Source organism: Porites lutea, chromosome 6 (genome assembly GCF_958299795.1).
Source record: "Porites lutea chromosome 6, jaPorLute2.1, whole genome shotgun sequence".
Taxonomy (NCBI): Eukaryota; Metazoa; Cnidaria; class Anthozoa; order Scleractinia; family Poritidae; genus Porites; species Porites lutea.
In genome coordinates, this window is record NC_133206.1 from 1613942 (window position 1) to 1638997 (window position 25056).

The 25056-nt window shown below is 39.3% G+C and overlaps 4 protein-coding genes across 5 annotated transcripts; 2 read left to right on the plus strand and 2 right to left on the minus strand.

The window, feature by feature from the left end:
• Window positions 1-1787: 1787 nt before the first annotated feature.
• Window positions 1788-9338, plus strand: LOC140941187 (acid-sensing ion channel 4-A-like). Its single transcript, XM_073390162.1, has 6 exons — window positions 1788-2727; window positions 3158-3305; window positions 5889-5948; window positions 6961-7108; window positions 7991-8082; window positions 8553-9338. The coding sequence occupies exons 1-6, from the start codon at window positions 1888-1890 to the stop codon at window positions 8672-8674; spliced, it is 1410 nt and encodes a 469-aa protein (XP_073246263.1). The 5' UTR covers window positions 1788-1887; the 3' UTR covers window positions 8675-9338.
• A 10-nt stretch (window positions 9339-9348) lies between these two features.
• On the minus strand, window positions 9349-11507 carry LOC140941198 (neuropeptide receptor 22-like). Its single transcript, XM_073390173.1, has one exon. It carries the CDS (start codon window positions 10610-10612, stop codon window positions 9692-9694), a length of 921 nt encoding a protein of 306 aa, XP_073246274.1. The 5' UTR covers window positions 10613-11507; the 3' UTR covers window positions 9349-9691.
• Window positions 11508-14299: 2792 nt separating this feature from the next.
• On the minus strand, window positions 14300-18352 carry LOC140941200 (allatostatin-A receptor-like). Of its 2 annotated transcripts, none has more exons than XM_073390177.1 (2): window positions 16150-16310; window positions 14300-15516 (listed from the first exon to the last, which is right to left on the minus strand). In XM_073390177.1, exon 2 carries the CDS (start codon window positions 15498-15500, stop codon window positions 14592-14594), a length of 909 nt encoding a protein of 302 aa, XP_073246278.1. In that variant the 5' UTR covers window positions 15501-15516; window positions 16150-16310; the 3' UTR covers window positions 14300-14591. The 2 variants fall into 2 exon arrangements, with proteins under 2 accessions (XP_073246278.1, XP_073246277.1); XM_073390176.1 differs by lacking the exon at window positions 16150-16310 and adding an exon at window positions 18105-18352 and having other exon boundaries at window positions 14304-15516.
• A 2545-nt stretch (window positions 18353-20897) lies between these two features.
• Window positions 20898-22916, plus strand: LOC140941197 (probable G-protein coupled receptor 19). The gene has a single exon (XM_073390172.1). The coding sequence runs from the start codon at window positions 21199-21201 to the stop codon at window positions 22123-22125; it is 927 nt and encodes a 308-aa protein (XP_073246273.1). The 5' UTR covers window positions 20898-21198; the 3' UTR covers window positions 22126-22916.
• The last annotated feature ends 2140 nt before the right edge of the window (window positions 22917-25056 follow it).

The window sequence follows — 25056 nt, forward strand, 5'->3', positions numbered from 1 at the left end:
GGCTAGCATCTAGGACCAATAATGGCCTAGCAAGGCCATTAAGAGTAGTAGTATAACAAAAGTTTGGGAAACAATACCTTTAATTTGATTTGAAACGGGTTTTTATGTCGAAACATAAATTCTGGACATACTTTGGTTTCAAGGGAAACATCGTTAGATAATTTGGGCTTGACTTGACCATACAATGCGGAGGTGTTTCCGACGTTTCTTTGATAGCTGCAGTAGTTCGTTTTCGTTGTGTACTCGTTTCCTTTTTCGTGTTTATGACTTGGGGAAAAAGACGGGAAACTCCTTGTGTGATAACCAGACTTCTCTTAGTTCCCGAAAATACTCCTGCTTTTAGCCATTGCTTTCTTTCGTGGCTTTTTAATCAATGCGTTTGAGGCAGGTGATAACTCAAAGAGAGTAACTCTGGCTTGCCATATACCGGGAAATCTCTCTTGAATTTATACGGCATCGTTACCACACGAGAACCTCCAATATACGAAGGAAATAAGTTGTTTTCCGGTTTATATAGCTTCGCTAATCAAATTTAATGTCATCAATAGTCGATCTAAGATCGATTATTATTCAGGAAAGAGAACGTTTAGTAACCTCGCCTTCACCGATTTTCTATAAAAGAGACGCGTTACTTTCTGAAGTTTGGTTTATTATCAGAACGCGTGCGGTTCAAACCAAAAATGTGGAACAGTAACCATCATCATAGCCTCTTCAACAAGGTCATGAAAATTTGGAAGTAGAAAGCGAAGAAAGCTATTTCTCCCAAGAAAGCGAAGTATCTCAAGCTAGCCAAGGAATGGAGTCTTCCCAAGTAGAAACAGAGCACTTAGAGCCTTGGTCACGCATTTTTGATGAAGCCGAAAAACGCCACGAGACACAGCTCAACGCTTTGATCAATCAATTACGCAGAGAACGGAGATTCAGAAAACGTAGCTCGTATTAAATCCGAGAATGCTCTTCTTCCTGTTTACAGGAAAGAGCTGAGAAAAGTACTCTCAGAGTATCTACGGTGGATGCGTACAATAAAAACAGAATTAAAGGATATACGGATCATTTATACACACAAACCTCAATTACAATTGTATATTTGTTCCTGGTCCCCTTGAGTACTGATTAACTACATTGATGTTTCCAATTCATGTATTTTTAAATAAAAATACATTTTCAAAGCTTTATAGGATGGATCAATCCCCGCTGTCAAAGACGCGTCATGCTTATCGCCATTCTACAAGTCATGCATGTATAAATAATAGACACCAGAACTATATATTGATACAAAGTAGAATGGGTCAAGATGTGTACTTTATTGTTATTTTCTTGTCCTATAATAATGTCCTCTATTGTTGCCGTCTCGACGTGAATAGGGTAAGTTGTCAATGATTACCAGCAACAAACATGGTCGTGTCTGAATAAAAGTGTGAAAAAAGCTCTTGTTTGTTTTATAATTTCAGTTGCTTATATTAGATTATAAGTGTTAAGTTCATGTGACCGTACTTCTTCTCCATTCAGGACCGGGAGAATTATTATTATTATTATTGATATTATAATTATTGTTATTGTTGTCAACAGAGTTGTTACAAGAACTGTTAATTTACCACTATGCATGATCGAGCTGACTTACCGATTATCGTATAAGTTATTGGTCGTTCTAGGTAGTATGTGACAAGAACTTTCCTCGTCAGCAGCTAGTACGTCTAGTTTAATTATATTTGCTTGAGGAGTTTGTCTCAGTTTTAAAAAATAATAATATTTGCTTATTTGTTTTGTTTTGTTATCCAAGGAAAAATGAAAACTACTGAGGCTGAGCATGTAGCAATAAAGCCAGAGAGAAAACAAGAAAATAAAAGTGATTCGTACCCCGAAAAGAATCTCCCCGACACTTTAAAAATGTGGATCAATTTTGCAAATGCCACTTCTTTACATGGTATTCGCTACGTGTTCTGGAAGCGACCACTCTGGGCCAGGATTGGCTGGCTTCTTATTCTGCTGGCATTCACGGCCTATTTTCTGTACACAGCACACAGTTCTCTGGTTAAGTACTGCAGCTGGCCCATAAATACCGTCATAACACAAAAATATACAGATAAGCTGGACTTTCCGGCTGTAACAATTTGTCCACTTAATCTTGTAAGTAAGAAAAAGATGTTTGCCCTGGAAGGGGACCCCAGTTACGTCAAACATGGCCTCAATGACAGTATGTGTTCTGCCACGGCCGCAGTTCGTGAAGGGAAACCTTGTGGAGCTGCAATGATGTGCTGTTGCTTGAGTTTTATTTTCCTCGACGGTGCAAAAATTGTTCCAAACTGCACTCAGGGGTACGCTGAAAGACTGATAGCTGCACAGCAAAGATCTGGGATTTTTTTCGACACAGGCCACTATTATGAAAGGTACGGACAGGGAATAGATGAGATGCTGGTCCCTGGCTTATGTATATTCGACGGTAACCTAAAGCCGTGTGATGCTTCGGAGTTCAGAACAACTTTCACAGATTGGGGTATATGCCACACCTTTAACGCTGACCCTGACAATGTCAGAAAAAGCCAGCTGCATGGAGTTGGGGGAGGTTTGAATATATTACTGGACGCTCAAGTTGAGGATCACACGATTGGAAGGCTGTCTGAGGGTTTCAGTGTAATAATTCATCGACAAGGGGAGTATGTGACAGCTTGGGATGGAATTAACGTCCAACCAGGCATGCAAGCATCAATCGCACTACACCAAAAAAGGGTGAGTCTCCACCTAAAAATAAAGGCAAGGTAGGATTATTGTAAGAGTGATTGTCTGCCTTAGGTGGATTTCCACTGTCGCGCAATTTTTACCTGCGTGTCCACGCCCCTAAATTTTAACTCGTGTAAATAAAAAAGAGGCAAGGCATGAAGTGTGGCGCTTAAATGTGAAGTTGACCGAGGTTCGACTTTTACGATTTCGTGCGACCTTTCATACTTAACCACTTTTCTATTTGTGAACGTAAATTTTTATGCACGTAAGGAAGGACAAAAATTACGTGACAACAAGTGAGAGTGAAAAAGACGAAACCTTCATTTGATTAGTCATGTCCAAACTGAATTCCAACACTATTTGTCTGAAATGCCTTTCACCCCTTACCAAGAATGTGAAAGCCTCGCGGGTCCTCATCACTGTTCCAATTTTTTGGCAGATAATAAATCTCGAGACACCTTACGAAACAAAGTGTGAAAACAGAAAATTAAAGACAAGGAGATCCTATACAACGAAAGGCTGTTTATTCGAGTGTGTTGCGGAAGCCATCATCGAGAAGTGTAAATGTCGTTCTGCTGAGTATCCGGGTAAAAGTTATAGCCATTTTTGGCTAGGTTTTACACTAGACGAGACTTTTCCGGACTCATGAAGACTCCAGTACGTTTTGCAGGGGCGGATCTAGGGGGAGGGTGCAGGGGGTGCGCCCCCCCCCCCCCCCCCCCCTGAGATGACCTGCGGTTTTCTAATACAACTGGTATTCTGCAAAAAAAAAAATATATATATGTGGTTTATTGGTGTTGAAGTAGAGCAAGAGACGAGTGCACCCCCTCCTAAAAAAAATGTTTTGCATTTAACCGAAATAAAAATGTTCTTGTTTGTTCGCGTACCCTGAGCTTTTGAATCGGGAATCTAAGATGATTATTTTTTAGATCCGAATAAATGTTATGGGATAAACTGATCTAATATGTAAACGCCTGCGAATCCGAATATCCCAGTGGGTTAGATCCGGAAACAGATTTGAATCCGGAAAAATCTCGCCTAAGGTAAATCTATCCCTTATTTTTTCTAGTTTCTGCTTATCTTAGTGTTAGCTATATGTTATTCATTAATTTTAACAAAACATGTCATAAATTTATGAAAACAGAACAAAAACCAGAACAAAAACAAAAAACAAGAAAGAAAGAATAGACATGGTAATCAAAATGAAAAAAGAGGAAGGCGAAATGGTATCAAGTTTATTATTCATAAGTAGGCTGAGTATGATCGTCCTGGTGAACGTAGTCCCGAATAGGACTGTTGTTTTTCACAATGACTGACGTTTCGACAACCTGTGCTGTAGTAATGTTCAGAGTCAAAGTGAGTAGTATCACGTCAGTTGATGGTTTTTAGTCAAATTGTCACTTGTCCAACTGGACAACTGACAGTTTGACTAACAATAAACGACAGTTTAACTTTGACAACAGCCGGATCGAAACGCACCAATGACATTACGAGTCTTCATAGCCAATAACGTAACGGCCTAACTGGCAGACGACTAATAACATCGCGACTTAATTGACCAATCAGATCAATAATCAGAGTTAAATATCATCCGATGACTGACGTAATACAACTCGCTTTGACCTGCCCTAGGGTGGTTTCGCGTCTTTGGCAGATCTCCCTCTCTGTTTGTTTTATTCTTTGCGAAATACTCTAGCCATACCCCAGAAAGCAATTACAGTGGATTTTAGTTACTTGGCCTGACGTTAAATAACCAAAATGGCCATGTCGGTTGTTTGCAGTTTCAGTAGTATAAGGCGCACCGAATTAGTCCTCGTTAGGGAGAAAATCTGATTAAAGAGAGAAGGGATATAATCAAGTCGAAGACGTAATAGGGTGATTTAATTGAGATGTTGAGGAAAAACAAAAAACACAGTTCGGGGAGGAAGAAAAAAGATTACAGAAATGTGGTGGCAGTTGTTGGTAAGATGCAAGAGTCCTGGTAAGAGTAGTGGTGGTGGAGAAAAGAAAGTACAGTTGTGGTCATGTTGGAGGGGAGGCAACGCAAATGCAATGGTGTTAGAGGGAAGCCAATAGAGTTGTAGTTGTGCAAAGAAGGATATAAAGCTATGGTGGTTCAACGGTGGGCAATACAGCTGTGGTGGTGTTAGAGGGGAAGCAATACAGTTGTGATGGTGGTGAAGGGAAGGCAATACAGCCCTGGTGGTGTTGGAGGGGAAGCAATACAGTTGTGATGGTGTTGGAGGGGAAGCAATACAGCCGTGGTGGTGTTGGAGGGGAAGCAATACAGCTGTGATGGTGTTGGAGGGGAAGCAATACAGTCGTAGTGGTGTTGGAGGGGAAGCAATACAGCCGTGGTGGTGTTGGAGGGGAAGCAATACAGCTGTGATGGTGTTGGAGGGGAAGCAATACAGCCGTGGTGGTGTTGGAGGGGAAGCAATACAGCCGTGGTGGTGTTGGAGGGGAAGCAATACAGTTGTGATGGTGGTGAAGGGAAGGCAATACAGCCGTGGCGGTGTTGGAGGGGAAGCAATACAGTTGTGATGGTGTTGGAGGGGAAGCAATACAGCCGTGGTGGTGTTGGAGGGGAAGCAATATAGCTGTGATGGTGTTGGAGGGGAAGCAATACAGCCGTGGTGGTGTTGGAGGGGAAGCAATACAGCCGTGGTGGTGTTGGAGGGGAGGCAATACAGCCGCAGTCGCAGTGGTGTTGGAGGGGAAGCAATACAGCCGTGTTGTTGTTGGAGGGGAAGCAATACAGCTGTGGTGGTGTTGGAGGGGAAGCAATACAGTTGTAATGGTGGTGAAGGGAAGGCAACACAGCTGTGGTGGTGTTGGAGGGGAAGCAATACAGTTGTGATGGTGGTGAAGGGAAGGTAATATAGCTGACTTAGTGAGATTCAACAGCATTTTAATTATGACATGAAGGCAAAACTAGGGGGCTAAGACTATTTAGTATCTCTTTCAAACATTGTTTTGAGATGATGTGCATGCTGATAAAAGGTTAAATTCGTTATTAACTGTGATACAGCATTTTTTTTCGTTCTAAATTACCCAAAGCTGTCTACCTGATCTCTAAAGTTTACTATGTTCTGGCGTTCAACAGCAGTTTAATTCTGTTATGACAAACATGATTTGCTATTTCTACTATAATTGTCATTGTTTAACAGCGGAGAAGATGATGCGAACTTGTGGGAAAGTGGATCAGCTGTGCGCTCTAAATGCTACACGTAAGAAGCATTAACCTAGGGACTTAAAGTAATCTTTTTGTTTTTTGAGTGATTGCGTTTGAAATTAAATCGCCTTCTCTGAAACTGGGAAGAGAATTTATGTTTTAATTCCTCGTACCATAGGATCAAACCTTTCTAAACGCAAAATGTGGCTAGCTTTATAATTAAAAGCAATAGTGCTCGTAATCGAACTCGTACGTCATACTGGAAAAAATTTTTTTTAGACCAAATGCGTCAACGAAGCTGACCAGGAAACGCCCACAAAATTAATAATAATTATTTATATCTTGTATCACAGTAGTGTTTGTCGTAACATCATATAATGACCGTATCTTTATGCCTTATACTTAATCTCAAACCAAATTATAAAGCTCATTTGAGCATTTCGTAAGTGCTCCATGTTTTCCTGATTTCATCACAAAGAGGATTGACCAACGTTTAGTGTCGATATTCCGTTACCTTTGAGAAAGTTGGAGACTACATACGTCACAGTTTAAGACGTGAGTGGGTTTAAATATTGTCTTTATCCGTCTTTTGCTTCTTATCTCAAAAGGGGGTTTGTTACCCTTGGGGTGGGGCCAGTTTCTACAACAACGATTCATTTTAATTAACTGTTTTACTTGTAACGTTTATTTATGCGAACATATTTGCAAAGGACCTCGTTAAATGTACTATAGAATGAAGACGTTAATAAAAAGCAAGCTAGCAGGATTCAATGCTGCGTGGGTAGAACAGCAGTAACTTTTCAAACTTTCCACATTAATTACTTGGGAGTTTAAACTACCGCTTAACAAATTAACACTTCAGCCAAAGCGAATACATGGTTAACGCGTCGTTTTTGTTCTGCTCAATAACGCGCTCGTTCGATGAATGGCGTGGGTTGACCTTGCGACTTATATACGTGCAAAGTAGAAACTCGTAAATTACTAGAGCGAACGTCGCTAAGACGTGGAAAATTTCGTATTATTTTGAAGGTCTCACTAAAGAATAATGCCATTGAACTTCATTCCAGTCAATAAACATCCTACAAGCTGCAATTGCCCAGTCCCCTGTGATGAAACAAGATACACTACGGAGGTTTATTATTCTAGTTTCCCTGATGCCGGTTCTGCGAAAGTGATACAAGCCACCGGAGCGATCCGCTCTTTTGACTATATGCGGTAAGTACCAGAAACTGTGCCCCTGGATAATAAATATGCGTTATTGACCAAGTGTGGCGCCAATTAAGACAGGATATCGGCCAAGTTTATTATGTAGCAAGAAAGAAAAGTTTAACTCTCGAGGGACTAACGCGCGCGCATGAGCTAGAAGTCCATCTTGCGCACTTGGGTTGCCAATCAGAACAAAAGTACAGCAGCCCACTCCCGGATTTGTCCATGTAATATTTACTACTGGGTTTTTAGTAGGGCCATTGAACAATGACAATTTTGTTTGGAAATTGATGAGTGTAAAAGTCATACTTTGTCCGTCAGGAAATTGACGCTTTGTTTTGTTGTTGTTGTTGTTTTTTGTTTGTTTTTGTTTTGCTTTAGATAAAACACTTAAACTGGGCTATATTTACTAATTAATTAATTGCTAAGGTTTCTTTTGGCCAGAGTAAAAAAAGAGAGAGAGCTAGTTGAAATTAGACGTTATTTCTGATCTTATATTAATGAAATTGGGTAGCAATAAGATCAAGAATGTTGCACACTTAATTTTAAACAGTTTTTCATTTACTTTTCACGGAAAAAAATCAAACTTTGAGTAAACTTCAAGAATTTTTGCGATGATCGTAGGCTTCAAGAATATTTGGTAACTCTTAAAGTCAGGGCCGGCGAACATAATTCATCACGCCCCATTTCTTTATATTTTATCCCAGTAACTCTCAGGAATCCGAATGTATCATAAACATAAAATGGGTGAGCCTATACTCTCTATCCTTACTTTAATTAATATGTGGTTTTCTATGGAACGTTGGTTATCTGTAATTTACATTTCCAGCATTTGCAATAGCAGCAAATTTTACAGGCAATGTTGACTATGTGTGTCATTGTATTTTCTAGGAAGAACTTTGTCTTTCTTCAAATTGGTTACAAGACACTTAGCTACGAGCTACAAGAACAGACGGTGGAATTTGGGATTGAAGCCCTATTTGGTATCATTGTGTTTACTTATTGCTTACTCCTAATCAATATTCAGCTAGATTTAAGGTTGTAATAAACCAAATGGTCATTTCATTTTCGGAAACTCCAAAAATGACATGAAACGACCGCTACTCAGTTTTTTCATTTTTTTTTCAATCGTGTGCCAAAATTGAGTGCCAAATAGCAATGTAGTTCGTTATGTTTTACTGAATACCATGGCTCATTTATATATTTTTATGCCTTGCTAACAAGGAAAACCGAAGCTAACATTTGCTTACCGGCGAAAGATTCTTACGGCCTGTAATGAACCGGCGCGCTGTTAAATTGTAGAGAAGTTGTAACTACAGTAATAAATCACTTGTGTATGTGAAAGCCCGTATTAAACGATTTTCGCAAACGGTTTAAGCACACATCCTCTTGAAAATTCATTCTTTATTTGTGACAGGCATATATCTTGTTTTCTTTCTTTCTTTTTTTTAAGGTGAAATTGGAGGAAATATGGGTCTTTTTCTGGGCTGCAGCCTGATGACAGTATTCGAGTTTGCTGATTTACTTGTGGCTTTGATTTATGTTCGTAAACTGGGCAAAGAATATCAGACATGAGAGGGCCTTTTGATATGATATCTTAAATTCTCAATTTTCTCTCTTTCTCTCTCGCTGATTTGCTGATTTGCTGATTTACGACTTTAGTTACTTAATAAGCTCTGCCTCAGCTTCATTCAGCGCCGCTGCGATTGCTCTTCAGTGTATTAGAATAGGGTTTGGTTTCGAGAATGTAATAAACTAAGGTCTTACTTTTCCATGCAGCATACTAGATTGTACCAGAGCTTGCGAGCAAAGTGTATTTTATTTATTAATTTGCCTGTGGCGGGGAAATCTACGAGAAGCCGAGCTTATGAGGAATAGAGATTCCCTCCAAATAGTTTTCTCAATATGTACAGTGTACTGACGTGCGACTGTCTGGAAATGGCTGACCTGCGGCAGCGTTTCCATTTGAACGCCCTGTGACCAAAATTTAAAAACCCTTATAAGTTGTATAATGGGAATGAGTGAAATGTAAGTCAACTTCACCGTAAACGACACGTTAAGCAGCTGGTCAGAGCGATCAACGGTAAATAAAGGTAAAAATGACTCTGAGTCCAAAACTATCGTCCAGTCATTATCTAAAATATTAACGTTCTCTGTTTTTCACTACTTCTAAATACAGATTGTATGGAAGTGCTATTTCCTAAGATAAATCATTTATTTGGTACTTTTTTTTATGATTCGTCCCAGCAAAAGTTCAGGAGAAATGATGCACGCAATATTGGCATTGAAAACAACATCTGTTACGACTGTATGATGGACTTTCGTGTCATGAGCGTCAAGCTATAACCAAATAACTCATAACACTCGTTGAAATAAAAATTACATTTCATTGCCACTGCCAATCATATTGCCGAAAACGCCAACTGTTGAGATAGAAATAGTCAATTACCACTGTCAACAAAAAGAATGTTCGTCCTGATCACATTTGCTAGAGAGTTTTTATTGACTATTTTATTCATTTTCAATATAAAAGATCTCGGCAGAAATAGATAAATCGATGTTTCCTTCCATCGACAATAAGTACAAAGTTGTCTACTTGCACATAATCGTTCGTTTTACTGAGGTTCTAAAGCGCCTGCTTTGAAGTGTGTACACAAAAGGATTTACAGCTGAGTTTAAACATGTGAGCACTACACTCCACTTATAAAGCGGCGAGCCGTAGACAAAGTTGGAATGATTAAATGCTAAGATGTACAGAATCAGATTTGGAAGCCAACAAACGGAATAAATAACTGTCAATGTGATAGCCATTCTGGTGGCTTTTCTTCTTGGAATTAAACGAGCTCTGTGGTTAACTTGTTGAGTTCTTACTTTTCTTACCCATAGCTGATAAACGACTTTTGAATACAAAATTGTCATACAGAGTATAGGTAACGCTCCAACTACTGTGAACCAGAGTACACCGTATAATTTAGGAAGAACGGGATGCGGCCAGTTTTCTGTGCAAAAGTCCATTTCTTCGTCATATGACATGATAAAAAATAATGGGAGATTAAGCAACAGCGCAAAAATCCAGGACATTATCACGAAAGCTAGCAATTTTGACTGTGAGAAGTCTTTCGTAAAGCCATAGGGTCCTAAAACAACATCAGCAACATGGCGGCGCTCAAAAGCGATGGTAACAAGAGTAAACACGGACGCTGACCCGGCAGTCCACATCAGATTTCCTCCTGTAATGTAGCGGCATAGATAGTCTCCTACCAAACCTCGAGGGTGGACAAAAACGCCATGTAAAACGTAACGAGGGATCGCAAACACCGCCACCATCATATCGGCTATGGCTAAGTTCAGAAACAGAAAATCCAGGGCAGAGCGGCGAAATCTGAATCTCTTCCATTGTAGAATAATTGAGCAAACTAGCGCGTTACCAACAAAGTCGGTAAGCGACAGAAGTGAAAAAGCTGATAAAAGCGCAATGTCGTTCTCAGAAGACATTTTGTTTTCAGTTAACATTGGTTCGACTTCATCTAATCAGTCGCGCTTTTACAAGTCATCCCTGACTATCTAACCTTAGCGCACCATGCAAAGCCTCAAGAGCATCGATGATTTTTCGTCAATCAAATTTATGATAATATTTAAGGAAGGGCGCCAATCGTTAGAGGTTCCTGTCAGTACCAGCATCAATATGGTTAAAGCTGTGAAAACAGGATATGAAAAGTTTTCTATTCACCAATTAAAGCGAAAAGGGTGGCAAAGTTAAAATCTAATGCTCTGCATGCTTTTAAGAAGCTGTATTGTGTTTCATTACAACTGCTTTTTACCACCTAATGCGACACGGCAGATTCCATGAAATGTGCTTTATTAGGAATTAGAAAATGTTATTTCAATCGGCCTTCAAAAAGAAAGTTTGTATTTAGTTTTACAGTCGGATCTGATCTTGGCGAATTTAATTTTAGCAGGTCGCGAACAATCTGCAATCGTGGATGTGTGCTGTTACCGCAATTGCAGCGTCGCAATATTTCAAGTCAAAATTAAATCAATATAATAATTTATACGCATTGCTAATATGATTGGAAAATTGAAAGATAATTCAACGATAAAAATGATTAGCGATACATGAATTTAGTTATCTCGAAAGAGGTTTTTGTTTTATTTAGGTCCATTTCAATAAGCCAACAGTTGATTAATATCCCGCTTTTATTTGTGATTACGTTTTTTACTGCGAAGAATTTAACTTAGAATATGAAATAGTTTATAGCGTTGTCTAAACAGAACTGTCGAAGTAAAAGTGATTAGTTTTCTCTCCGACTGCCTTTTGTTTAAACAGTAAATACATCAGTCAATCTGACGCAAGACAAAAGTAAGTAACACTTGCCACCCCTTTACAAATGTTTTTCATAAGCCAAACGGAAAAAGAGAAAATTATTATAATAGCCTTTTTTCTTAATTGAATCTGGGTAATTTTTTAATTGAAAGTAAGTACGCCGTAGTTCAACTTAGGATGTTTCAGATTAATTGCGCTATGCTTTACATTACAACATAAACAATGAATCCGGTTTGTTTCCATCACCTTTAGTAGTAACATATTATTCACACGCGCTGAACCTCTGAAAGTGAAAAAGTCGGGGTAAGTCCTGTCGATGGGTATGCGCGAGCAACCAAAAGATTCTCTCTTGACGCAACTCAAACCAAAAACATTTAAAATTAGAGCATTTCAAATGAGGAAAAAACCATAGAAGAAAAGGGAAAACAAAGAGCATTAAAAGACAGAGTTCTTTTGAAGGCAGTACTCAAGGTTTTATATTTGATACTTAGACATATATTTAGATTTAGATTAGATTTTGGGTTAAAACGTTTCACAGCTTTATTTCTGGTTTGCACATGACGTCATGGTTATGTTGATGGTCAAGAACAAAAACATTTCTATCACAGTGGGAACTAAAATCTATTTTCATGTAAATTGTATAGCTGCCGTGAGGCGACTTCTTTTGCTGATCAGCGCTAACAATAGACCAACAACTTTATTCCGATTTGAGTCCTCGAGGGTTACAGCAATAGGCAAGATGGTAGACAATTGACCCAAAAGACTTGACTGGTATTAGGTTTGATGTACCGTGATTTGTCGTATTTGATGTGCTGTGGTTAAAACTGAAAAACAAGCTGAAAATAAAACTTCAGAAATACTGCGAGCGCAAAAGAAATACATCAAAAATAAAATACAGCAAATGAATGGACAACGTACTTACACTGTTTTGGCGCAAAACTTCTGACCGCAAAAGGAATACTCCCGACAGAAACCTACTACTTAGTGCTCTTTAAGAAACAACGTTGAAATGAAAGCTGAACTGAAAATGCTAGAAGGCGATTCAAGTTAAAAACGAAAAATGCAAACAAGGGCTAGGCGCAGTTGAGATAGCTAGGGGAGCTGATAACAATAAATTCTTTGAAATAATTTTTATTGTATTTGACCACCAACATGGCCTCCATGTCACGTGCTTGCAAACCAAGAATATTTTCTTTTGAAATTTGGTTAACAAAATACTCTTGAAATTTCGTGTTTCTAGTTGCTAGGGAATCATTTTGGTCAGCTTTCGCGTAAGTTCAATGTTTTTTCAGTTATTTTATTACCTTATTTAAAGATATCAAATCTGCCAACCTCGTTCTCAGGGTCTTCTGTATTCCTTCTACGATAAACGACCCTGTAGAGAGCCTGAGAAAAAAGGATCCAAGGAGCAAGAAAGTAGCTGAATTTTGAGCAATGTTGCTTTGTTTAAGTTTAAGAGGCTTTACCAATAAAAAAAAAAGGTAAAAGATGGCGGGGTCGCTTCAGGAAGAAACTGAATTCCCATTATTTTTAGGGTTACTCTCCTTTCATAAATCTAACTGACTTGTACATGCACACATAATAATACACAACATAAGATAAATACATTCACAACATAAGATTAGAAATAACTTATAAGAATAATAATAAATAGAATAAAATAGAAAATAATTATCGATTAATAATCAATTGAGCGCAAATAACTTAAAAGGAACTACAATAGATTCACAGGTAACATTAGACGAGAAAGAATTCCATTCACTAACGGTAACAATTAAAAACGGAATACTTAAAAACAAGAGAATATAAAGGGGACAGAGAGGGCATCCCCCATATACACCCTAATCCATAGGTAATTCGTCTCCAGTTATTTTTAACACCACAGATCTCAAGGGGGATTAGACAACAGCCAATCACATAGCGCGAATGTGTTCCGCGTGGATGACCCACGCTGAGAGCCACGCGTCCTTCATGAAATGACGCAAAACAAAATGGGGGAAGACGTGAAGGGCGATTTTGCTATTCCTTTTGTCGACGAAAACGACTACAGCGACATTTCTGCGAAAGCTGTGTCAGCGAAACCGAAATTAAAAAAGCATCGCCCTTCCTATCTTGTATAGAGCTAACATTAGAGCAGGGAAATCCTTAACACACTGAATATTCTCTCAGGATCATTTATAATTTACAGTTTGAAGAGAGCAATTTCTGGTTTGATGTTTATTTTTTTCAGTCTTTATAGCGATTATTCCTACCCACTTACTCTGTCAATTGTAAGCGAACCCTCCTAAGGCTGAATTTCAAGGGACCATATTCAAGCTCAGAAAGAGAAATAAAATTTCGTCGTTGCTTACTTACGTCCTCCATAAAACGAAAAATTAGGCATTTTCACGTCGTAGTCGTGCAAAAACGGGAAAGAAATGAACAAAAAAAGTGTGTTGCACGTGCGAAGTTGTTGTTTTGCTAATTAAACCTATTGTTTTTTTGACGTTCTAGTTGTCGTCCACGTCGTTGGATCTTAAACTCCCTAAATTGTACAAACGACCGGTTTCAATAGACCGGCGAAATTTCTCATTTTATTAAAGCACTGAGGTTACGACAACTTCGAGTTAAACTGATTTCACGGGTTGTCAACGAGTCCAGCGATTCCTTTTTCCCAGGTGAGCGCCGAATCATTTCGCTTCAATATTCAGGAATGCTCTCCATCTTTTTACGCTTTCATTGCCTCTCGCCCGACATGTTTTGCACGGCATTTGGTCATGCGAAACCTCCACGAAACATCCACGCCTCGCGCGAGGTAACTTTATCCCGATTCTAAAAATAACTCGAGACGAATTACCTATGGAATAGGGTGTATATGGGGGATGCCCTCTCTGTCCCCTTTATAGTCTCTTGTTAAAAAACAAAACCCTTGGCAGCCTGGTGGAATAACTTAGGGGTTGTCGCATGTGTTCTCAAGCCCCTTTTTTCATTGTTTTTTCTTTGTTTTTTTAATAGGAGATCCAACTACGATACGAACGAGATCGCAGTCTAGTCTAACTTAGTCATGTAATCTTGAGGGCTTTACTTGAATATTCGATATTCTGTTAAAAAGCCGAGGACGTCGCCCAATTGTCCAACAACAATGACGTAAATTATTAATTATTAACCATAACAGGTCTGCCGCTAGAACTATGTACCAGACGAAAAGCAGCAGACTGCGCCTCTGATGTGCTGCCGAAAGTTTGTGCTTTGAAGAGCATAAATAAAAGGATTCATTGCTGAATTAAGACCCACAAGGACAACAGTTGTAACATAAGGAAACGAACCATATAGATAGAGCTCAGGTTTATACTGGGACAGCATATAAAGTACCAAATTTGGTAGACGACATGCCGCATAAATGATACTGACGATCAAAACCATCTTGGTCACTTTCTTTCTTGCGCGGATCCGCGACTGCTCTGCTAATAGTGGTGTGCGTTCACCACCACCTTTCCAGAGATTCCACAGTACTTTCGAGTATAAAACTGTCATAACACCAACGGGAATAGCACCAAAGACAAACAAGCATGTTACTGTGTATGTTTTTGCTAACTGTTTATTCGGCCATTGTTCTACACAGTGGCTCACTCCGTCTTTATGTTGAACAACAAAAAACAGAGGAAGATCAAAAATCAGGGCATAAAGCCAGCTGGCAGTAATCATTCCAATAAATTGATGTTTCATGCGTCCCAAATGGTCGCTGAAAGGACGAACAACCGCGTAGAATCGTTCAACTGCAACTATCACTAAAGAGAAGGTAGATGCCGCCTGACCAACCCATATGAAGTTACCTCCAGTTAAGAACCTGCACATGGTATCTCCTGCAGTGCCGTTTGGGTGGTGAAATGCCCATTTGATGACGTACTGTGGAGTGATAGCAAGAGCTACCATCATGTCTGACACAGCCAGGTTCACCAGCAGGTAATTAATAGGTGCTCTCATGCCGCGAAATTTAAACACCACAAGACAAACCAAGCCGTTACCAAGGAGATTTATCAAAACGATAACAGAGAAGGACACTGTAAGGCCCAGATCCATTGATGACATAGAGACCATTGCTTCCTCGATATAACTGCAAATGAAAAAATGTATATATAGCAAACCCAGTTGAATAAAGTATCACTAAGATAATTTCATTCATTGAAGAGCTCCTATATAAAAACTGCGGAAGTTCCCGCCGGAGAATTCCCAGCACACCCCTTAATTAAAGATACTCTCTTTATGGGCAAGGCCTAAATTATTTTATTCCTCAACTGATGTAACTAAAAACCAATCGAATGATGATTCTTTATTCGCAACATGTTGTTGCATTTCATTCTCACAAAATAAAAATAATATGTAAAAACACATCATAACTCGAGTAGGAGAAAGAGATCAACTGATAAGCAGGGTGTGGCTGTCTGTGACTATCTGCTTTTGGTTAGTTTTTATGTGGTTATAAAGCGATCAATTAGCAAATTTAAATGGACCAAAAAGGACAAGTCTTGGAGTAAGAAGAAAACTGAACCTTATCACAAATAATTTATAGGAAGGGTTTGATGCACTTTTCACAGCAAGTAGGTTCCATAGGATAGTACTAAAGTTGCTAAGTTCTGGCAACAATAGCGCTTAGACGAAACAAATCAAACTCAATTACTCTGACGTGTCCAAAATATGAACTGGTCTGAGCACGCCACACGTGAGCAGATTTACGGCAAACTTTTACCTGATAAAATGCCGTCTCCAATTTGCAGGTCATTGCCAAAATGAACGAGCAAATGGTAATATCATTCAATCCGTTCTTCTGGAGAAACTAAGTGGCCGTGTACATACAAGGACAAATGACATTGACCGAGTCCCAGATAATTCTTATCTCGACTAGGGATTCCGGAATTGACAAGGGAAATATTGCGAACACGTGACGCGGAATAAGATCTTGATCAGAGCATCCCGACCGAAAGGGCCGAATGATGATGACAATTGGAACGCAGATCATCACGGGCGCTTAGAGGTGGTTCAGGTGTGAATGGTGAATGGGGTAAAAGATATGAAGAGCACCCCTGTCATTTTTAACAGGCGAGTACCCACCCTCCCCCTAACTTCCCAAACTGGGGTTGCGCAGGGTATCCATGTTGGTGATGCAGGGTAAAAAATCAAAATCAAAAATCAAGTACGGCAGCATATCAATCCCTATTTGTGTCTCAATGGCTGCCAGTAAAGTAAAATCATGCTAGTTATCGAATTCCTTACTTAGGGCTATAAAGATATTTGAGTTCGAATACCCAAGTTTCACCGATAAAGTTCAAGATAACTAAATATTCAAACTGCATTTGTTTAGTGAAGTTATGATAAGTCTAAGCAGGAGCTAGTCCAGAAGGAATACTGACATGAACTTACGTCAGCGAAGATGACGACGGTATCAACAAATTTACTGCTTTTAAAACGTGGTAGAAACTTCATACTTCGAATTTTGGTTTCTCCTAGCTGTTCTCTTGCAAAATCTGCATAAGTGCTTTTTCCTGTTGACGCTTTTGATTATTTTTTAAAAGGATAAACCAGTGACTAGCACTCATGCGAACTTCTTGAGTTGTAAAAACTGTTTTCTTATCTCCAATGCGTTTCGTGTGACTAACGCACATTTCATCAGGGAGTTTTACAATACAACTAAGAATACCTGTTTTTGTACCTAAAACACGAACTGAATTTTACATTGAACACAAAACACCTAGGGATTTGCGTATGGGAACTTCAAACAACGTGGTTATACCTCTACGAAAAAGACGAAAAAATATTTTGCATGGTGTGACATAATCGTAGTGTTTGGGGCTCACAGTTTTAGCTAAAACTGAGGAGCCCAAAAATTCTTACAATTTACACTCACTTCCCTTTATTGGTCCTGCTTTCTCTTTATGTTACGAGCGCCGTTCCACAGCACATGACGTAAAATTTATGAAAATGCATCACTTTGCTTTTGTCCAAAAATACCCCACACTAGCGTCCACTGCGTTACTGCCTTCCCTCCCCCCGCCCCCCCCCCCCCCCCCAAACGTCTAGTTGACGAGTGAACATGTCGACGGACAAAGGAATCTTCATTACAGCTCCATAACAGTTGAGATATTCCCCATATCTCCAGGGACATTTAATTCGAAACAGATTCTTCGTTGGATAATGATCTAATCAACTCACGAAATAAAAATTTTAAGCCCTTGAAAACTCCCCGGCAACGTCACATCCTCATCCTGTGAAAGCGTGATGCCCGCCACGATCCCGGCAGTTCCGTCGCTGTTGCTCAGAGAACTTTTTTCTTTTTCTTCGCCTCTTAACTAGAATGAACCCAGGAATACTTTTATGCTACCCCTATTTCGTAAAGAAATAAATCGAAGGATCAACGAGGACACGCTGTCACGACATATCTCAGAACAGAGTCAGAACATATCCTCTTTAAATCCGCATCTCACTTAGCTTTGATAATTATACACTTTGAACAGCAGCAGTGAGGGAAATAGTGAAATTCAAAAAAAGTTAAGAAAAATATTGCTGTAGACTCTATCTTCTCATAACTGTCTGGGTTACTTAGATCTATTTTAGCACACGAAAATGTTGTTATTCCAGTTGCATTAATTGTAGCCTTAAGTTCTGAGTGAAAGTTTTGTAAAAATAAAATAACCAGGTATCACTCACCTTCAGTCTTCAAATCGAAGAAAATAATTTGCCATGATTAGGACTTTTCCCCAATTTTAGCGGGATTAATTCAAGTTGCACAGCTAGGTATACAGTCGAGAATGCTGGCGCTGAAACTCGTTGAAACTGAAAGTTACGAAATGTGGATTGCGTGATGTACGAGCTGTTAAAAATTTAGTAAATGACGTACTATGTCGTTTCCAGGCTGCTCTTGTCAATTGGGCGCTTGCATTGCTCCCGTGATAACTGCGAAGGACAGTGGTCTAAACAGACCTTTATTTTTATGGACTGTACACTCGTCGTCTTCCAAAGCCATCATGATGTTAGAAACAGGTATGCTCATAATTAGCTAAGGGCTCGCTTCGTGTTGAAAAGAGCATTGTTTGGCGATAAGGCAATGCAAATGCACACGCTTCCGGTTAAAGATTCGATCAACATGCACTGCCATACAAGGTCTTACTCCTGATACGTACAATATAGAAAGCGAAGTGTAAGTGGCGTGTGAGTCATTTTTGGCTCGCAAGTGACTTCTCTTTCTGTCTGAAGATGGTAACATCAAGATTGTTTCCACCACACGTGGTCTAAATTCTTTCCGACAGTGAGTGCCATTATTAAAAATGCAGTTTCCAAAGACGAATTCAGCAATTAACGTCGTTGGTTATGCGTCAAAAATCAATCACGGTAACTGATTGAGAAAAACATTTCACCAACACTACGTTTTACTGTTACCTCACAACCATAAGAATATGAACATTTTCCGCAACACACAAAATAATAATGTTAATCGCTAAGGTGACAATTATGCCAACGTGACAAGTGGCAACGGAACACTTTATGACCCCTTACCGATCTTAATTAAGTCGTGCTGTTTGCCTCTAACTGCAGAGGACAGTGTGGTTAGCTCTCCTACTTGTTATGCTTCAGGTAGTTTTAGGTGTTCATGCGTAATTGTGTAATTTCCTCTAGCCATTTTGACTTTTATGACGTTATAAATTATGCAGATATAATAGACCTTGTCACGGTTTTCGACGCCATATTGACGAGTAGGCAAACGCGTGAGAAATTACAGTGTTTGTATGAGAATCTAATGTCGAATAATTTCCGTAGAACGGCTGTTCTGAAAAAAATATGATTTGTAAACTAAAGCTTCACTCCTAAGGATTCTCCTGAAAAACTTTGTGGGCGTTACATGCACTAGAAAACCTAGAACCACTTTTTAAAATTTCTATACATTTGTCTGTAAGAAAGTCCCGGGAAAATTACAGACAAATATATGGAAAATCTAAAGCAAGCCTCTGGAGAAATTTAAGCACAGGTACGCTCCCACATTTTTTAAGGACAATCCTTTGCTTTGTAGCTTTAGTTTACAATTGATATTTTTTTTAGAACAGCCGTTTTACGGAAATTATTCGACATTAGATTCTCATACAAACACTGTAATTTCTCACGCGTTTGCCTACTCGTCAAGATGGCGTCGAAAACCGTGACAAGGTCTATTATAATATGGTCGACACAACTCAGCTTTAAAATAAATGAACGAGGTAGTTTCTTAAACAGCACTCTGCTTCTTCAGCAGTTCTTGCGGGGACGTATTTTCAAGCATAACCAAATTATTCCTTTTTGTCTTTTTCATATTTTTACCCCTTCACTCACAGAGCTGACCAAAGTCGCAGATTTACTCGACGAAGTCTCTAAATGTTATTCTGTGGAATGCGAAAAAATATTTTTTTCTGTAAAATGAGCTAAAACTAGAATCAAATGTGGTAGTGCTGCTGGAAAGGTTTTATTTGCATAACAGGTCACACCAAAGGATTTCGTTCACAAACTCCAAAGTTAGCACCACCTTTCAAGACCCCATCATTCAATCAATTTGTTGTAAAAATGATAATGTATTAATATTGATAGCGATCTATTTTTCATCATTTCTAAGGAGCTTTTTGCAGGTTTAGAGAAAAAAAATATGCGGTAACCTATCACCCCTCGATCTTCTTCTGCTACCAATGTTGAGACACAAAGCGTCAAGACTAAGATGGCTGTTTAATAAAAAGACAACAAAATCCATAGTCTATATAGACCAATGAAAGAATTACAACATGTTCAAAACTCAAGTGAAACCATTAGCAAAAAGAGAGTGGTGTCAGTAAAAGATTTAACGTTTTGGCGTCATTTCTATGGTCGCTAAGGATATGGGACATTACGTATTTGTTGTCCGTTTGTTGTTTTACCATATTTTAACTTTGAATTAAAGTTTTTAACTTCCGTTTCTGGTTAAGTTTCCCGGAAAATGGCGCGCGAGATTGCCGAGAGACAGTCAAATAGCGTCATCATTGTGTCATTTCTCATAGAACACAGCTCTTGACCAATCAGAGAGCAGGAAATTGCTCATTTATAGTAAAATTAGGATATTTCTTTCTACCAGATAGTTTGCTGTGTTCTTCACTACTGGAATGGCTTCCTTCGCTAGCGGGTGAATTTTCATTTATGAAGCTGAATCACTCTATCTGATGTAACACTATGGTTTAAACTACTTTCGCTTGACTCTATATTCCCCATTTCTGTGATTTACTTTAAATATTCTTTGCTCAGATTGGCTGCATAAGAGGTTTTTTTACCGCGCAAGATGAATCTAAAAATAGCTTGAAAGTCTGTGACTCTGTGGCCTAGGTCTTATGAAAAAAATCAGTGGAGACAAATGATTAGAAAACATGTGTGATGATTGTGACCCAAAATGCGAGAATATTGTTTCATGTGCCAGTTTGGTCTGTTATAATTTAAAAAAGCTCTCTTCCGAAATCGGAAAAGTTGCCCAAAAGTTCCCGAACATCTTAGGGACAGCCCTATTGGAGACTCCTTGGAGATATATGTTCATATGTTCGTCTATTGTACATACATGTTGAACTGGTTTTGCCAGACAGGAGTATATCGAATGGACAGGACAAAAAATTTAGACACTGGGAAGCATCGCGTCAATCACTGTGCTAAGATTGTAAACGACAGGAAAAGCCAATAATACGAAATTCACTCATAGAGAGGACTTTGACTTCCAATATTTCTTACTTCTCTTTCAGCTTCGACAGCTCCAGTAAACATAACTATGACAACAACAGATATTATCCTTACTGTGGCCTTCTCTGTGATTGTTTTGATCAATCTCATTGGTAATGGTTTGGTGTGCTTAGTGGTTTTGCGATTTCACGGCATGAAAGCACCACTAAATTATCTGCTGGTAAACCTCGCTGTGTCGGACATGATGGTGGCTCTTGCTATTACTCCACAGTACGTGGTCAAATGGGCATTTCACCACCCAAACGGCACTGCAGGAGACTACATGTGCAAATTCATTACTGGAGGAAGCTTCATTTGGATTGGAGGAGCGGCGTCCGCCTTTTCTTTAGCAGCGATCGCAGTTGAGCGCTACCTTACAGTTGTTCGTCCCCGTGGCGAGCTTCCAGGACGTAGAAATAGCCGTCGATTAACTGCTGCCATAATGGGTAGTTGGATTTATTCCCTAGTTTTCAACTTGCCATGGTTCTTTGTTGTTCACTATGAAGATAGTAAATTTCATTGCATGGAGCATTGGCCGAATAAAACACTGGCTAAAGCATACACTGTTGGTGCCTTCTTCTTCTTCGGAGTAATTCCCATGGGAGTTATGGCACCATTGTACTCGAAAATTCTCAGCAGGGTTTGGAAAAGAGGGGAGCGTACACCCTTGTTGCTTACGACCGACCAAGCTAAACTCAAAAGAAAACTAAAGGTGACTAGAATGGTGGCAGTGATTAGCATCTTGTATACAGTGTGTTGGTTACCAAATTTAGTACTATACATGCTGTCTCAGTTTGAGCCTGACCTCTATGCATACGGCTCAAACACCTACATTACCTCGGTCGTCCTTGTAGGTCTTAACTCTGCCACGAATCCTTTTATTTACACTCTTTGTAGCAGCAATTTTCGTCGAAACATCAGGGGAGCACTCAGCTTTGGCAAATCCACGCCACCCTTCATGCGTTACGAAAGATGATGTTCGTTCTCTAGCCTTCCCTCACACACAGACTAGAAAAGGGAAAGATTTACTGCAAAAGATGGTTCAGGCGGCATAATGAAAAATATCAGCTATCGTGGTTTGTATGTCGTTTGTTTCACCAGTCACTTTGTCATTAATTGAAGGGAGAAAAACTAAAAACAATATTGTTGTTCCAGCCTGAAAAATATCTGTCACAATAACCGTTCATCAGTAAGATGCCTAAAATGTGTGCAACTACAACTGCAAGCGGTACTTTTAGTAACACCGTGGCTACTTGTTATTCGTTATTTACCTTGGTTTGGAATGATAACATCTTCACATTCAAATTTCATGAAACAACGAGAAGCAAATGCTCCAGCCGCTAGCCAGGGGCGTATCCAGCTTTTCAACTATTTGTAGGCCTGGCTGACTTTCATTTCCTCACATCCTGAAAACTGCATACATGACTAGTAGGCACTGACCTCACTAACACTTTGAGCTCTTAAACTTTTTAGCTGACCCCATAAAAACAACGCATTATTTAATACAGCAAACGGTAGAATGATAAAATCAAAAATTTGTAGGCCTGGGCCTACAGCTCTTTGGGCTGGCTTCGCCCCTGCTAGCAATTGCAACAACTCAGTTGCCTGACAAAGCAACGACACATTTCTGACGATGCAGCTTAGTCAACAATTTTAATTAAGACTTCTAAGACTAAGGAGCGATTTTTTTTGTTTTAGCCAAATTAAATTGCATTTATCAAGACACTGTAAATATATAGAAGTCATATATTTAAGTAAACAGCGTTAAATGACTTGGAAAAACCAGCGTTTGTCTTAACTTATACGTATGTGTGTTTCATGCATCCTCTGTCTGACGGACTGATCGAAGTCGGTCAATATGTAAAAATTACCTTACAACGTTTTCCCCAACCTACAGCGCGAGCCTCATTGGTTACTTCGAGGACACGTGAGTTCTGAACAGCAAAACATTTTCCCGCCAAGTCTCAGAGCGGACAACATTGCAAAATCTATGACTTCATAGGGTAACAGTGCATTGTTACCCGTGAATGTTGACCGCTTGCTGAGATTTACTTAACTATACAGTCAGGGCAGGTCAAGCTAACCCTCAAGATTGCACTAATGAATTTATCACTCGAAGGTTGAATCCGTTGGTAGTTGTAGCAGGGGCGGATCCAGGATCTTTTTTAGGAGGGGGTGCACTGGTCTCTTGCTCTACTTCAATACCAATAAACCACATAGTTTTTTTTTTTTTTTTTTTTTTTTTTGGCAGAATACCAATTGTATAAGAAAACCGCAGGTCATGTCAGGGGGGGGGGGGGTGCGCACCCCCTGCACCCTCCCTCTAGATCAGCCCCTGCTGTAGATTTCAGTGTAATTTCTGACTCCTGCGTACCTAATGAGCAGTGAATTCACACTCAAGGTAGTCATGAACTTTCTGCCAGCTCAGTTTTCTTGAGTTTGATGTAAATGTCTTTAAAACAATTTTATCCATTCAAAGTTTTTTCAATCTTATCGAATACAGAGGAGTTATCGTGAAACATTCACTGTTCATTACGCATGCCGGAATGCAGATCTACTTTGAGACTGGTTGCGGCAACGACTAACGGTTTCATTTTTCAAATAATCGATTCATTAATGCAATCTTGGGGGATACGCTTAACCTGCCTTGACTCTGCCTTGGGAAACATTGAGATTCTCGGGAAAAAAAATAAACTTAACTTTATGTTTCCGTCTGCATCAGTCATCAAGTGTTTATTTTAGGATTTTAGAGCTCTACAACGAATACAAATCTTGGCGGACGGCGGGCTAATCGGGTCTAGTTGCCCGTAAACGAGGCCACGTATAAGTCTCGTCGTAGACCGGAATGAGTCTTCTGCCTCCGAGGTAAACAGATCTTTATTGATGACGCCATAAAAATTACGGGATTTGACGTTGGAAATACTCGCAAAAAAAGCATCTAAAAGGTCTACTGGCTAAAAACTAGCATTTCGGGGCAAATTTTCTCAGAGAAATTAGTTTCGCCAAGTTATGCTCTAATAACTCTATACGAATCCTTCTAAATTTGCCTCTCTTCATTCTTTATAACAAACAAAACGGAACAAAAAATAAAACAGATCAAAAAGTCGCGAAATTTTACAGACGTTTGGTTAAAGGCAAGATCTTGCTCCGCACCATACAAACTTCCATAAAATTGGGCGACTTTGCAGAGCTATATCTTCGTTAGTTTTTAACAAATCCCGTTAAATATTGGCATCTTTACCAACTGTGACCCGTTCTTTTTAGTCGTGTTGACGTATTTTCGCTTGCGTTGGTCCCAGTCAGTCAAAAGTTGAAAATACCGTGGAAGGGTCTATTGCAGCGCCATAGAAATTCGAGTGTCTGTCCAGGGGTGGGGAATTTTTCGTATTTTGTCATTCTTAAAGGTGATTCTCTAGTAAAAGAACCTAACATAGATTATAGTTGAAACTTGGTACACTGATGTAACAAGTCAAGAAGATGATAAAAAAGTCATAAAAAGTGGGGGTCACCGTGCTCGTTTTGACGTCACAATGCTGACAAATACGGCTATTTTGGACCCTTTTACAAAAACCGCGGGCAGCCCAAAACTCGACAAAAAAGGGAGATTTTTTCGATGATGCAAGTGGTATCACACAGAATTTGACTTAAATGTATTGTTTATCCACTTACGTACCGGAAAAATGCCTTTTAATGCCCTTGTTTTTACTTTACGCTCCAAAGTAGAATTAAATTGGACGCGCGCTATTCGACCCGTGATAGCTAAATCCGTACAATTTAGTAAAATTGCCAAAAAACTGAACATAGATTTGTGCCAATGTTTTTCTCATCGAAAGGAATCACTGTCCTTATTAAAATCCTGAAATAAAAAATGGGGGTCACCGTACTCGTTTTTGCGGTAGAGCTGCAG

Coding starts and splice junctions, on each gene's coding strand:
- LOC140941187 (XM_073390162.1), top strand. CDS start 1,888: ATGTGGATCAATTTTGCAAATGCCACTTCTTTACATGGTATTCGCTAC. Junction 2,728..3,157: donor TCGCACTACACCAAAAAAGG/GTGAGTCTCCAC, acceptor ATTTTTTGGCAG/ATAATAAATCTCGAGACACC. Junction 3,306..5,888: donor TCGTTCTGCTGAGTATCCGG/GTAAAAGTTATA, acceptor ATTGTTTAACAG/CGGAGAAGATGATGCGAACT.
- LOC140941198 (XM_073390173.1), bottom strand. CDS start 10,612: ATGTTAACTGAAAACAAAATGTCTTCTGAGAACGACATTGCGCTTTTA.
- LOC140941200 (XM_073390177.1), bottom strand. CDS start 15,500: ATGGTCTCTATGTCATCAATGGATCTGGGCCTTACAGTGTCCTTCTCT.
- LOC140941197 (XM_073390172.1), top strand. CDS start 21,199: ATGACAACAACAGATATTATCCTTACTGTGGCCTTCTCTGTGATTGTT.